At 39.8% G+C, this 14,545-nt stretch overlaps 1 protein-coding gene and 1 pseudogene across 1 annotated transcript; one reads left to right on the top strand and one right to left on the bottom strand.

Annotated features, from left to right (window-relative positions):
- On the top strand, positions 1–2,258 carry LOC114751313 (soluble inorganic pyrophosphatase 1-like; annotated as a pseudogene).
- Positions 2,259–2,685: 427 nt separating this feature from the next.
- On the bottom strand, positions 2,686–13,888 carry LOC114751305 (endoribonuclease Dicer homolog 1). Its single transcript, XM_028939963.1, has 20 exons — positions 12,156–13,888; positions 11,934–12,047; positions 11,034–11,244; positions 10,393–10,787; positions 10,081–10,312; positions 9,462–9,634; positions 9,244–9,366; positions 8,978–9,138; positions 8,190–8,423; positions 7,933–8,083; positions 7,666–7,848; positions 6,691–6,852; positions 6,526–6,621; positions 5,793–6,424; positions 5,321–5,421; positions 5,036–5,235; positions 4,041–4,958; positions 3,763–3,927; positions 3,300–3,673; positions 2,686–3,206 (listed from the first exon to the last, which is right to left on the bottom strand). The coding sequence occupies exons 1-20, from the start codon at positions 13,242–13,244 to the stop codon at positions 3,029–3,031; spliced, it is 5,892 nt and encodes a 1,963-aa protein (XP_028795796.1). The 5' UTR covers positions 13,245–13,888; the 3' UTR covers positions 2,686–3,028.
- Between the last annotated feature and the right edge of the window lie 657 nt (positions 13,889–14,545).

Raw genomic sequence — 14,545 nt, 5'->3', positions numbered from 1 at the left:
ATGTCATAGATGAGTCAGCCAGAACAGTCAGCTGAACCCACAGATAACCGTCCCCGTTTAAATCAAAGGATTCTTTCATCTTTGTCAAGAAGATCAGTTGCTGCTCACCCTTGGCATGATCTTGAAATTGGTATTAATGTTGACCGCGCTACTCATCCATAGTTGTCTTTTTTATTGACACTTAACCAGATGGTTTAAATTATTTTGATTGGCTATTGCAGGACCTGAAGCTCCCAATATTTTCAATTGTGTAAGTCTTCATCTTCTTGAGGAATAAATAGTAGTTGCGTTACTACACATACTTTCTCTGCAGAGATTGCAAAATGAGGCCATTATTGGGCATAGTAGGAAACAGACATCAAATACAACCCCAGAGAGTTGGCTTTTATTATCACCAATTTAAGATGGTGCCATCTCTTATCGTTTTGGGTTCAAGAGTTTTATCGGATTTATAATCCTAAAATCATCAAGGAAAAGGGATTTAATTATCAGAAAAACCCAAGAACAAACTCATCAAAGAAACAACTACGAAACCACAATGTCCATATTACATAAAGTGCAGAATCCAAATTCTTGGTTAGCAGCCTTGTCAAGTTTTAGGCCGCAGTTTTAATCAAACTGAAACTGGAAAGAATCAATCCAAAATGGAATCTTGCAGCAAGATTAAGTTGAAGTCTGCACTTCTCCATTTGATTGTTGAAGAGATTACTATAATTTCAATGTGAGACCATGTTCCTTGAAAACCTCGTTAAATTCATATTTTCATTCTTCCTAACGACCATTAAGTGCCATTGTCCACATTTTGAAATCTTCAATGTCTGATTTTCTCCCAAGGGAAGTCTTGGTGTTTATGCATGCTGTTGAATGGTTAGTTGCTGCCTGCAGGTTGTGGAGATCACTAAGGGAAGCAAGGTCAAATATGAACTTGACAAAAAGACTGGAATGATCAAGGTTTGAACGATTTGCCTCGTTCAATAACCATGACTAATTAATGAAAATAATATAAGTTATCAACGTTCTATTTCCTTCTTTCTGCTTAGGTTGATCGCATTTTGTATTCATCGGTTGTTTATCCTCATAACTATGGCTTCATTCCTCGTACTCTTTGTGAAGATAATGATCCACTTGATGTCTTGATCCTTATGCAGGTAACTTTCATGCCATCTGCCACTAGGCTTGTTTTTCAAATACATATTCTTTACACACTATTCTTTCATTGTTATCAGTAAATATAAAGTTCTGATAATTGTCATAGTCTGTGCTATTGTCAACTTCATATGAATGAAGGCCCTGTGTTTGAACTTGACATAAATAAGGAAATTCTAAGTGGCTCACTAATATTTCATGTATATAGGAGCCGGTTCTTCCGGGTTGTTTCCTGAGAGCCAGGGCCATTGGACTGATGCCTATGATTGACCAGGTATTTTGGACCTTTTTAGCCTACAAAAGCCCATATGCAGTTTTCAAGTGTTCGCCATAAAATCTCGAGTGAAATTTCCTCCACATGTCATTACTTTATTGGAAAAGTCCATAGCAAGTACTTAAATGAACTTTCCTCCTTTCCCCTAATCCTTGTAATGAATAATGTTATCGGTACAGGGGGAGACCGATGATAAAATTATTGCAGTGTGCGCTGATGATCCAGAGTACAAGCACTATAACGACTTCAAAGAACTTCCACCCCATCGCCTCTCTGAGATACGCCGCTTCTTTGAAGATTGTATCCTTAACAACCTTAAAAATGGTGTCCCTACCAATCTGATAGTTCGCAGGTTTTTAGCATCACTTTAATGGAATTGAATTAAAATAATACTCTGGAGATATTAGACTGAAACACAAAAATAATTGCAAGACTTTTTGTTGAACCTTGAGTTCAGGAACTTGTTGCCTAAGGTTTTATAAGCTTTATATGTGTTTCTTGAAAAATTGATCAGACAAGAAGAATGAGAATAAGGAGGTAGCAGTTAATGACTTTTTGCCTCCTTCTACTGCCGTTGAAGCCATCCAGTACTCAATGTTAGTATATCTTGAGAAACTGTTCTATCTTTTTTTAAGATTTATTTTAATTTCTAAAGAAAATAGCTGAGAGAGATAATGTTGCATATATGAAATGAAAGAGAAAATAAATTATCACCAATCATTCCTCTCCCATGACAATATCAATGGAAAAATGGCACTATCTTGCTTCATCACTGTACTCTTTGATTTGGTGCAGGGATCTTTATGCAGAGTACATTCTGCGCACTTTGAGGCAATAAACTATAATTCTATGAACCATGAATTATCCTATACCAGAGTCACTGATGTTTTTTCATTTGACTTTTTAGCATACGCTACAGATAGAAATGTTCTTGGTTTTATCTGGGACCCAATCTCCCCCAAGATATATTACAGGAGACCCTTGTTGGCGTTTTTTTGTTGTTGGAATTTTTTCTTTGTAATGATTGGAATGACTATAGCTGTTTGGTTGATTAAGCTAGGGAACAACCATCAACTTTTGTGGAAATGTATCATGTAAAGTTCCTGTTGATTGAAATATAATTCCCTATCATGAGTATATTCAGTGCATGGTCTGGTATTTAATCAGCAAGCAGCACTCATAACATGTAATTACAAGCAGGATTCAACGTATGACCTCCCACTTACAGAAGAGTTTAAAGTCATCGGCATAGTTGCATAGCTGGATGTTGAAATTCTGCTACCGAATTCACTATTGAATAGGTTGAATGATTCAAACCATGGTTGAACAATTTACATATTTACTTGCATTATATCTTGGTATATAGCTGCAGAGCGAGTCCCAAGTGCCGAAACGTGCCAATAATATTCCCCAATTGAACTCAACAAATTTCTCATGGAAAATGTTCGACACATTGGTTAGCAAATACATATTTTGGTTTTTCCTATATGCTGAAGCTCAACTGCTCTACTTATTCGGGATATTTTGATCTGAATAAGATTACCATTTTAGGCTTATTGCCTAATGTCCAGGAAATGATGTTGTAGCAAATGACAATCAATCCATCATTTACGAGTATAATTTATTTAGCAGCTCTAAGAGAAGAACAGCAGCAGAATCCTTGGCTTTTTTCACGCTTGGCATTGGCTCTCCAACACATTCATCTGTCCATCCTCTATCAGTAGTATTGACACGAACTGCAAATGTAAACCTCTTTGCATGTGCTGGACCACCCTCATTCACACACCTAGAGATTTTAGTGCAGCAAATTAGTAAAAGATCACACTTCAGCCTGTAATCAGCATTTTAATAATGCGATTGAAAGCAAGTCAAATCATACCGGTAAAATGGCATAGGCCAATTTCTCCGCAAACAGATATCATTTAATGTTTGTCTTGTGAATGTCTGGTTTCCATTCTTCTTCTTCTTACCATTTTCATCATCCTTCTCCTTAGTTTTGGCCACCTCCTTCTCCTTCAACGCAGCAAGGGCATTTCTGGCAGCTAATTTCTGTGCCATTTTCTTTTGAGGATTTTGAGCAGCCCCAACTTGCACACCGTCAATGAATACTTCAACAGTAGCCAAATTTCCAATTCGACAGGCTCTATATTCTAAGCCTTCTGCCTGCTGCTGGCATCGTTCTTGTAGCTCCCGCACAGGATGCATTGGCAGAGTCTCAGGGGTCACCATAGGATGCAAAAGAGGCTGAAAAACCTGAGAAAATTGCAAAATCCGAAATCAGTTTATCTATTTAAGTAAAATGAATAGGAAGAGGGATGCAGTTTCCAAAAGCAGGTGCTCACCTTCCAAACAACAGAGGTATCTCGTCCACTGTCAAGAAAAATGGCACCAGCAATGGATTCAACAATGTCACCAAGGACTTTGGGAGCTTTGCAGTCCCCCAAGCCAAAGGAGTTAAACCCTGGCTTTGACAATTCTTCTTGAACTTCCTTTACAAATTCTGTAATCTGTAGACACATAAAACCAAAAGCACAACATTAGAATGGTCCCAAGAAAAGTGCTCAATAAGCTCCAGGCAATAGGAATAACATGACTTGGAACCAGGAAGTCAGCATAAAACCTGTTTTTCTAGGGCACTGGACCCATGTCGAAGATGGAAATGAAGATTGTGTTTAACTGCAACACGTGCAAAGTTTTCATTATTTACAGCAGCAGCTCGAAGGTCAGTCAGACGTCCTGGTGGCAAATCCGTGTAAGTGAAAAACAAGTGCCTAGTTATAAGATGATCCAAGACAGCATCACCAACGAACTCTAATCGCTGATAGCAGGATACTCCAGAGGATGGTCTTGATGCATGAGTTATTGCTTCTACAAGCAGGCCCTTCTCTCTAAACTTGATATCCAAAGCACCTTCCAAAGCATCAAAGTCAACGCTCCTAAGTATGCTCTCAGGAACAGTATTTGGCTTCCTTGTACACTCCATCTTATCAGGATCAAACTCTATCTGAATGCCAATCCATTTCATAAGATGATTCGCAGCATTCTTCCCGCCTTCGACATAATACACCCCAATCAGAGCTTCTACAACATCTGCAAGTGTCTTGCTGGATAAAACTCTATAAGAGCTTGAATCGCTCTCAAGCTCTCCATCTTCCATTTCATCATCCTCAAATCCATCAGAAAGTTGACCCATCTTCTCTGTCTTTGGAATCAATCCCTCCTGATCAAATAACGATGACTCTCCATCCCTGGTGTCCTCATCAAAGACAGGCAGCACCCCTGGAGCTGCCCATCTGGATGGAGCAAAGCGATCTGCTTGAATATAGGATTGAAGTCCTTTAGTCAATGCATACTGATATAATATCATATTACTGACCATTTGCTGCCTCATCCTAGTGAGCTGGCCTTCATGTTTCTGTGGGTATTTTAGGAAAAGAAATCTACTAACAACCCATTTGAGATATGCATCTCCTAGAAGCTCTGCCCTTTCATAGCAGAATGTCTCCTGGCAGGAGGCAGCAGTCAAGGCCTCCAATATCTGTGCATTGAAAAGGCATGGGTTAACTGCAGAAACTAGAACCATGACAAATTGAATACATCGAGCAGAAACATTACCTTGGAAGACTGGACTGGATAGTTTATCATATTCTTAAGTTGAATTGCCAGAAGCATACTTTCGACCCTCCTCATTATTGAAGGCAGCCTCTGGGCCCCACGAACGAGTGATCCAGGCAGGGGGTGTACAAGGCATAGCTCAGGAGGAAGAAAGACATAATAAGTTTTGTCATGACCTTCTTCAGATTCGGCTTCGTGTGCTACAAAGGCAAGATATAATAAATATAAGAATTTAGACACTTGCCAGGAAAATATAAGTTCAGTATAGGAATAAGGAGAGCATACTTTCACTGTGTTCAAATCGAGGGGACAAAAGATTCTTGCAGTATGATACACCCCGTCCTCTTATAAGAGGTTGGTGCTTGTACATTAAATCGACACCATACCTACATAAAGCAATACAAAGAGGATCAGTTACCATATACACCATCCATTGTGCAAGATACAAAAAGCTCCTCTAATCCAGAAGGATTCATAAATTATTGTAGCCTAATGCCAGACAACATTGGCAACATCCTCACTTTAAAGGTGAAAAAAAACCATATTCCTTCACCAATTAAGAGTAGTTTCATGTTCTTCATGCACAATATCGCAGGTCCAACATGGCTGACAAGTTATAGTTAACCAATGTCGAGACAGAAAAAAGAAGAGAGAAAATTGGCAGGAGGCTTGGCTAGGGGACAAAGTCATAAAACCTTTAAACAAGGAAGAAAACTAGAAGAAAATAATACCACCAAAAATAGAATACATATCATACTTTTGCTTATAGTAGTCAGCATATGAGCTGTACTCCAGAGGACCAAGATAGCCTTCTTTCCTAGGAAAAGAGTTCTCCGCAGTCATATCATGGCGTATTGAATCAACATAAAACCTCTTCCCCGAGTGAGCAGCTGTAACTATCCTCCCTACCAGATCCTCTGCATTAGTACAGGTATCTGCCATCATCAATTTCCCATTAGCAGTCTTACTACTATGCTTTTGCATCTGCACGGCTTGTCTATTAGGAACCAATCCTGAAGCTTTTACTATGTCAAACTGTGCAATAGCTCCTCTGATTCCATAGGTTGGGTGTGATTTTTGCCCAAAAGCCATGCCATGACGCAATTTCCCAAATCCATATTCCCTTCTATCTCCACCTAAAGTTCTCTCATTTGTGCCAAGATAAACATCTGGTCGAGCCTTCTGAAGTGGATTTTTCCATGCATCTGTTTCAATTACTGTCTCAACCAGATGCCAGTCAATTTGGTTCATAGGATCTACAGACTTATCGCTAACAGTTGGAACAAATAAATATGCTTTTGCAGAATCCCAAGGAGTAGTGGAAGGTTCAACATCCACATCCAGGACAATGCTCATTAATCTTACATGAAAGCTTTTTAAGGATGCCAACTGCATGCAAAAAAGAACAGGTAACAATTTGTCATCAGCAACAATAATTTTCACGGTTGAAAACATATAATACAACCATACGCAATAGTTCATCTATACACCTGACTCTCAGTAATATCTATTGACCCTCTAAAGACAAGGGATGCCTTTGTAGTCATTGTTCGTGCGATAAATAGATCCATCGACATCGATAACACCTGCAAACAAAAATGTTTTAAAATACTCGTGTATGGACAGGACTGTTACATGCAAACAAAAATGAGTACCTCTGCATCCAGCTCATTGCCAAAAAGTACTGCAAAATCTGAAACTTGAGTCAAGAACGGATCCTTTGAATGGCCTATGTTTTCACTCAAAACAGCGTACATATAGAGATGAAACTCTTTGGAATTGCTGGAAGCATCTTTTCCAGATAAGATCCATTCTCCCTGAAAAAAAGATGGAGATAAGAAAGAGTAAATTTGAGAAGAAGAGCAATAAACTCAAGGGCCACTTCATTTAAAAAGCTTAAGTTGTCAAAAGAAGGGCGAGTGTTGGACTCAATGACGATCTAATATCATGTCAAGGATCACTTCATCTGAAGAGCTTGAGCTGTTAGGAGAAGTCCCGTGATTAGTCTTATCAATAATACTCAACACTACGTAACCCTCCCAAGAAAGTTGGCGCCCTGTATAAATCTGACCTTGACTTCTGAAAGGGACTAAATTAGTATGGGATGCCTAAATTCCATGTTGAGTAGTGTGAACTGCTCCATGGGGTACTTAAGTAGGGTTATAAAATTACAAATTACCCAAACACCAACCTGAAAGTTGTAACTTCCTTTCAGTCACAGCCCATCAGAAATATGGTCCCCACAAAATCCTAACATCCACCCACAACTTTCCTGAACTGGCAGAACAACATACTATCTTTCATGGACTCAGTACAAAAAACCTACCTTTTGATGTAGATGTGCGCCTGTCTAACATGTAGAAAGCACAGAGAAAAAAAGCAGAAACACAAGGCAGAAATGTTTGGCAAGTGCACCTGATTGTGCCTTTCCGAAAACACATAACAATGCTTTTTATACTTAACTAGCATTTGGAATTAAGTTGGATTGTACCTATGCTATGATGCCATCCAACCTATATCAAGGTTTACATGAAAACAGCTAGAATATACCTATGCTCTAATGCCATCCAACCTATATCCAGATTTACATAAAAGCAGCATAGATTAAGTGATTTGCAGGGCAAACTAACCTTTAGTACATCCGCCACACCTTCAGGATAAAACTCCCTATGTCTAGCAGTCCCCGGAAGTGGATCTCCTTCATCATTTTGCTCAGCCTTTTCTCTTTCTTCTCCACTTCCTTTGTCTGGCAATAGCATGTCAGTGAACGCTCCCATCTCATGCAGCTTCTTGCAAGCAGCTAGACAAACAGCCTGCAAAACGAGGGAGTTATAACCATTGCTTCTTGGGCAAAGATGACTAGTTGGCATACCAACTATGATCAAATGATGTCATACCTGTTGAGCAAGGCGCATTGAACTGCATATGGGGCCCTCAAGATTTTCGAATGGTGCATTACAAGGCAACTGAAGCTTGCAAGAATATTCAGCAGGACCTCCTGGTTTTTCATGCTTCTCCATTATAAACTCAGGACGAAGAATTGAATATCTGGATAGGTACATGAGAATTCAAAATTGACATTCAGGAACGACCCTGGTTGAGTACAAAAATATCTAGTAATGCAAATAAACAATATCAGGCAGAAAGGCAGCACCTGTCACTGGGTAGCTGAGAGCAGTAGAAGTGGATAAGGCCAACAGCAGAATTTAAGCTCACAACTGCACCAGTTGACTCAACCTGGTAAACAGTACCTGGTCTTGTATCTACTGAAATCAACCTGGAAGTGTCTTTAATATGACTCAGGTCTGTTCTCTCTATTGCTTCTCTCCGCAAAGTCTCCTCACTATCCCTGGCATTCTTTAGAAATGCTTCATGCGACAAGTTCCCCCTATGCACAGGAAAGAAAGGAAGAAAGAAAAGGATTGAGAGCAGTGGGAGGAGAGAACTCAGGCCATTGTCGTTTGCGACATGATAAAGATGATCGAGGTTTTAAAAATATGGAGGGAGAAGAGACATAGACTCCGAAAACAGTATTGAATTTTCATTATGTATTAATGATGGAAACTGCAACAACACATCACAGTTCAATGAAATTGTACAAAAACAAAAGCAAAAGATGTTTCTTTCCTCAGATAGAACATATTATTTAAAAAGAGCCCAAGAAGGGCTGCAACCTCTTACCAGCTACAGTGGCTACAGGAACCTTCAATTTTATTAATGAAAGCAAATGCTTCTCATTGGCAGGTAATGGGTTTAATAAAGTAGAGACAAGCAGTAAGAGTAATAATTTGAGGGAGGAGAGAAACCAACGGAAGCCAAAAACAATGAACTTCTCAAGAGAATTTTCAGTTCCATCAGGCTCATTAGAATACCCAAAATCATGGTCAATGAACATCATAAAAGAGAGAAAATGCCAATAGGCAATCAAATCATAAATAATACCTCTCAACCATCAAGATATAATCAGACCCAGGCTTTCTGGCACGACCCCTCGATTGAATATATGCCAAAACAGTCTTTGCAAGGTCAAAGCGGATAACAACATTGCATTGCCGTATATCAAGTCCTTCTTCAGCAACACTAGTGGCAACTAACAACGTGACCTACAAATATGAGCCAGATTCATAAGGAAAGAAGACAATAAATTATCTTAAGGTTCACAAGGAATTGATTGAGCGGACATGCGGCCATTAACAGAAAGGTCTTACTCGTCCATCACGGAACCTAGCAATTGTATCCTGCATTTGTGAGGTCCTCATTTCCTGACTATTGTTGTGGCCAATCAAGCTCGCACACTTAACAAAACTCAGAGATGGAAGCTCCGCAAAAACCTGCAAGGTTCAAACATAGGGGATTGGTTGGATCTTGATCAAGTAACTGAAAAAACAAGATGAACTATAAAAGTGGTGGATATATTTTATTTAACCTTGGGTAGAACTAAAGCAGAAACAACACGCTCAACAAAGATGATTGCACGAAAGTCTTCTGTATGCTGATACTTGAGAAGTATTTTGATCAGAGCCTGAACCTTAGGGGTCACCTTGCCATCTGCCACAGCGGCTCCAATAATGACATCCACATGTTCCCCTCCAGAGACAACTACAGGTGGAACAGCTTAAGTAAAACACCAAACTATATTCCATCTAACACATCGGTATTCAAATAGGTGGTAGGTAATACAAAAGTCAAAGAATACATCATAACATATATGTGGAAAACCATGATGTTGCAGAGTTACATTAACAATCACAGAGCACATTTGAGATATCAGATTTCATTTTGACATTCCCATATGAAAAGCAAGACTCATAAGTAACACTATGCCCTTGATGTTCAAGCACAAATGTCAAAGCAAAGACTGAGGCTCTCCATCATAATAATATATTATTATATCATGTCAAACATTTTTCATATACTCAAGTAACAAAAAGAGGAATTCTCAAAACTTTCAGCTTGTCAGGACAATCGCCAAATTTGAACAGTAAGCCATAGCCACATAACAATGCAGCCCTAAGGCACCACAAAGTTTCAACAGTCAATCTCACCATGACTGTCTGGAAGCTCTCCTTCCTCAATCTCATCAGGTTCAGAACCACTCTGTGCCATACCGCATTCTGAGTCAGAAACTCCAGCATTCTTGTCAGATGCTGCCCCCTCTGACAGTTGACATTGTAGAAGAGACACAACTTTAGTCAGATAGGATTCCTGAAACTTGACATCAAGTTGGTAGTTTGCCCTCTCATCATTTTGCAAAGCTGATAGGAAAGAATGTGCAACCTGTAAAAGAAATATAAATTATAAAAAAAAAAAAATCCAGGATATCAATGACTAGTCATTATTCTTGCAACAGAACTAACCTTGTAAGCACACCACTGACCCAGTTCGCCAAGTGCATAATTGATAGCTCTCAACTTCTGAATTAGGTTCGCAGCTCCATCACTTTCTGTTCTTTCAGAAACACCATATACTTGACGGAGCTCCTCCTTGGCTCCTGCATCTCTAGCTCCCATGAACTGCCATTTACTTCTTCTTGAACTTGACTTTGCAGCTTCTTCAACTTCAACTTCCATTTGCTTTATCTGCTCATGAAGATAACACAAACTGGCTGCCTTGTCATACTCCACCACAACTTCAGAAGGCATTGGTACATGCTTCTCCAGCTCCTTACGGTCTTTAATGGTACAAACTACAGAATCTAGCTTACTTTCAAGATTCCGAATTTTTATTGCACAATCCACTTGGCTGGATACACCTGAATATGCCATAATCAAGAGCAATGTTGACTTATGAAATCAGAGCAGAGCATTGTGTTCTCTAAAAGAAGATAAGCCTTAAAGACTTGCAGCTTGCTGGTTACTGTGCCATGCACTAAACTGCAAGATTGCAAGTTTGAACAGGCAAAAGACCAAATATGGACCAAAAAATAAGATAAAATAATCAAAAAGAAATTCATCCCTCAAAAAATTAGTGACAGCATGAGAACCCATATTAAGAGTACCTTTCAAATTAACAGGGGAAGCAGTCATTCCAAAAACAGATGGTCTCTTCTCTTTGGGTGTCGTATGATAGAACTCAGACATCACCAGTGAATACGGATGTTTCTTCACAGCATGATGGCACTCATCCAGAATCAGGAGGTTGATTGTTTCCATTTTTATTATGCTGTGCCTCAGAATGTTCAAAAGAATTTGAGCCGTCATGACTAGAACCTAGAGCAAGAATAGCCAACTGGGTAATTGCAGTATAAACACACAAAGCTAAGAAATAACACAAGAAACTAAGATAAGACTAAATAGCCAGCTAATCTTATAACCAAGAAAATTGTCTAAATAACGTTCAGAGCCATCACCCAAGCAACATAAATAATAATGACGAAAAAATCTACCAGATAAAGCACTGCAGAAGTAAAGGCAAACCTTGGAAGTTGAGCAACGTAACCAAAAAAAAAAAAAGGCTTGAAGTATGAATTTATCAAAATGCACACAATTCTGAAAGGTTAATTATTGAGAGGGAAAAGAAAAAGATCCCAAATTTTGACATTGAACTCAACTCTGCAGAAGTTAAGAAAACCCCCCCCCCCATTTGGAGTTTTTAATAAAATTTTGCTATCAGAAAGTTTTCCCAACCATTTGGAGAACACATCAACATAAAAGGCCGCAAATCGGAAAACTTATTTTCCCTGGGTAAACCGTCCCATAAAAAAATTAGCCAACTATAGAGATAAATGAAGACAACTACAAGGAAAAATTAGAAAAAGCGGAGCTTAAGTGGAATGCTATACTGCACAGAACAAACAAAGAGACCCTGACGAATGGATTGAAACCCAAATTAATAAAAGAAAATACAAGGCACCACAAGGCATAGCCCAGCATATCTCCAACAGAATTTCAAAGAATACCTGTTTTGTTTCAAATTCACGTTGCCACCTTCGAGCATCCCAGAAGTCCTGTCCCATTTCTCCACAGTAATGACCCACATGGTAGCCAGTTCGTTCCCGAATTACTTCTGCTTGCTGAAATTCGACAAAGTACCAAAATTAAATCAACTTCAACAGCACTATTTGTCTCTTCACAGAATAAATTTAAAAATTTTAATTTTAATGTCTCAAAATTTATATTACCTGATAAACAAGTGGTACTTTGGGAACTAAAAATACCGCAAGCATTTTTTTATTCTGCTTTTGTAAACTCTCATGAATACTTTTAATGAGAAGAACAGCAATGAGGGTCTTCCCAGCCCCAGTTTCAAGAAAAGCTATAGTATTTCTCTGCTTTGCCTGCTCAAGAACATCTAACTGGTACTTTCTAGCTTTTTCCTCAGGAACTCTCTCCTTTGGCTCCTCAGTTTTAATCTCAATCTTTCCATTGCATTCTTGTTTGGTGTCATTAGCAACCTTACCTTCTCGATATCGATCAGCTTCCCAAGTGCCTATGCGAAAGACCAATTCATTGGAACCTGACTTGTCCCTCTCCCAGTAACCCCGTTCTCTATCCCTCCAATCCCGATCCCTAACATCTCTCCTACCACAACCATTAAAATTTTCTCTTCTCCTCACGCTATCTTTTTCCTTTCTATCACCCTCATCCCACTCCCGGGGCCTCTTTCTATTAGGACACCTCTCCCTCTCCTTGGGGTGGTAATTCCCTCTGCCAGGATAAAGTCTCTCATTCTTATAACTGCCAAGCCGAGCCCTCTTGCCAAATCTTTCCTCAACATCCACGTGATGCTCCCTAGATAGATCACAAACTCCATTTTCCTTAGAATCACCCAAAGTTCTCCCTTCTTCGTTGCCATTAGATACTTTATACCCATTAGTTTCAGCTTCTGAACGCTCACATACCTCAACAGCACGACCATGTTTTTCACCAGCCAACCCATTCTTCGCAATATTATCTTTCTGATCTGGGATTTCGGCTTGCAGTGCCAACGCAAAGTCTTGGCTTCCATTTCCAGTCTCAGTGGCCACAGGGAGGCCACTACCGTTCTTAATACTGTCAAGAATGCTATCAATGCCGCCGAAGAAATCGTTAACCAGTCCATCCTGTATCAAATTGTTATCGACCTGTTCTGAGACTATGGACCCATCATCGAAGTGAATGAGATCGCAGGAAATGTCCTCACAAGCGTCCAGCCAGTAGGAGGGAGAGGAGCGGGTTACTACTGAGTCATCCTCAATTGCCCCTGAAACCCTAACACTCCCATCCTCCATTTCTTTCAATTAGTCGATTGAATTGACTAAGAACAAACAAGAGAAGTAAATAAAACAGAAAAAGAAAAAAGGACAGAGAAAAGCAAAGCGATTGCCAATACAAAGGACGAAGCTTTTGGGGTGAGAGCTAAGCAGGGATCAAGGAGTATAAAGTCTAAGCAGAGTGGAGGGTAGATAGACCGTACGAAGCACGCAAATGATTGATGGGCAGAAAGGGGGAATTAGTCTCTTGAGAAAAGACTGAAAGAAAAAACCCCCCTAACCCTAAAATCACAAATTCTGCGTGCGATTCTATAAGATTCCACGGTCTATCAACGCCTATTCTGCTCTCTTTCCCTTTTCCCTTTCCTGGACTACACGTGCGTGCACACACTAACACCATACAGCTCCAGAATCTCCTTCACTCCGTCTCGCTATCTCTCTTCCTGTTTCAGTATATTTCACCTTCCAATTACCAGTTTCTGAATTTTGCCTCTTCTTCTCGCCGCTGTTACTTCCCTCAGTTGAATATAGACCCGCAGCGACAGAGACGAAAGACTCCGGAGAAGGAGAGGGCAGCACAAAGCATAAAACGAAGTCTACTTAAATTCTTAAAACAATAATACAGCGAATTAACTAATTACTCCGTTTTGGAAATAATTAATTTTTGCACCCAAAAAACAATTGAACTTATAAGGTTTTTCCGTTTTTGGAGTACGGGTTGGATTGAACGTTTTGGAAATCGGAACCTGGAACTGGGAACCGGGAGCTGCGAAACTCGGGAACTGCAGCCCCAGCCAGAAGATTAGCTTGATGCGGTGACGGTTCCAGACTCGGACCTCGATCGGGTCGATCCAAAACACTCGAAAATATCTCAAAAAAGGCAAGGGACATCCCGAATTGGAGCCCCAGAAAATCCAATCAAATGTCACCACGTGTCGATCGATCTACTCGTCAACATGCTATTGGGTAACGTTTAACAAATGGGAAGTCAAGGTGAACAGACAGTGTTGGACACGTGGCAAGTGCACGATATGAGTACAGTACGGAGGGAGAAGTCTGAAAAGCGCCGGTGAGCCAACGGCGTTAGGGTACGGACAGATCTCGGTGGGATTGGGTCTTGTGGGGTGAGAAAGTCAAAGGGGAGAATTATTGAGAACCCTAGGATTTAGACAAGGTAGGGCATTTGATTAGTTGGAGAATAATAATTGGTTAATATTCGAGATAATGGAATTATTGTTTGATTGATCCTTGACTTTATTCTGCAGATCACATTTTTCAACTACATTCTGTAGATCACAGTACAACTTTAAGGCCTTTTA

Source organism: Neltuma alba, unplaced genomic scaffold (assembly GCF_004799145.2).
Source record: "Neltuma alba isolate B1F8T4 unplaced genomic scaffold, ASM479914v2 tig00006862_pilon, whole genome shotgun sequence".
Lineage (NCBI taxonomy): Eukaryota > Viridiplantae > Streptophyta > Magnoliopsida > Fabales > Fabaceae > Neltuma > Neltuma alba.
The sequence above is the reverse complement of the archived record's forward strand: the minus strand, read 5'-3'. Positions and strand labels throughout refer to the sequence as shown.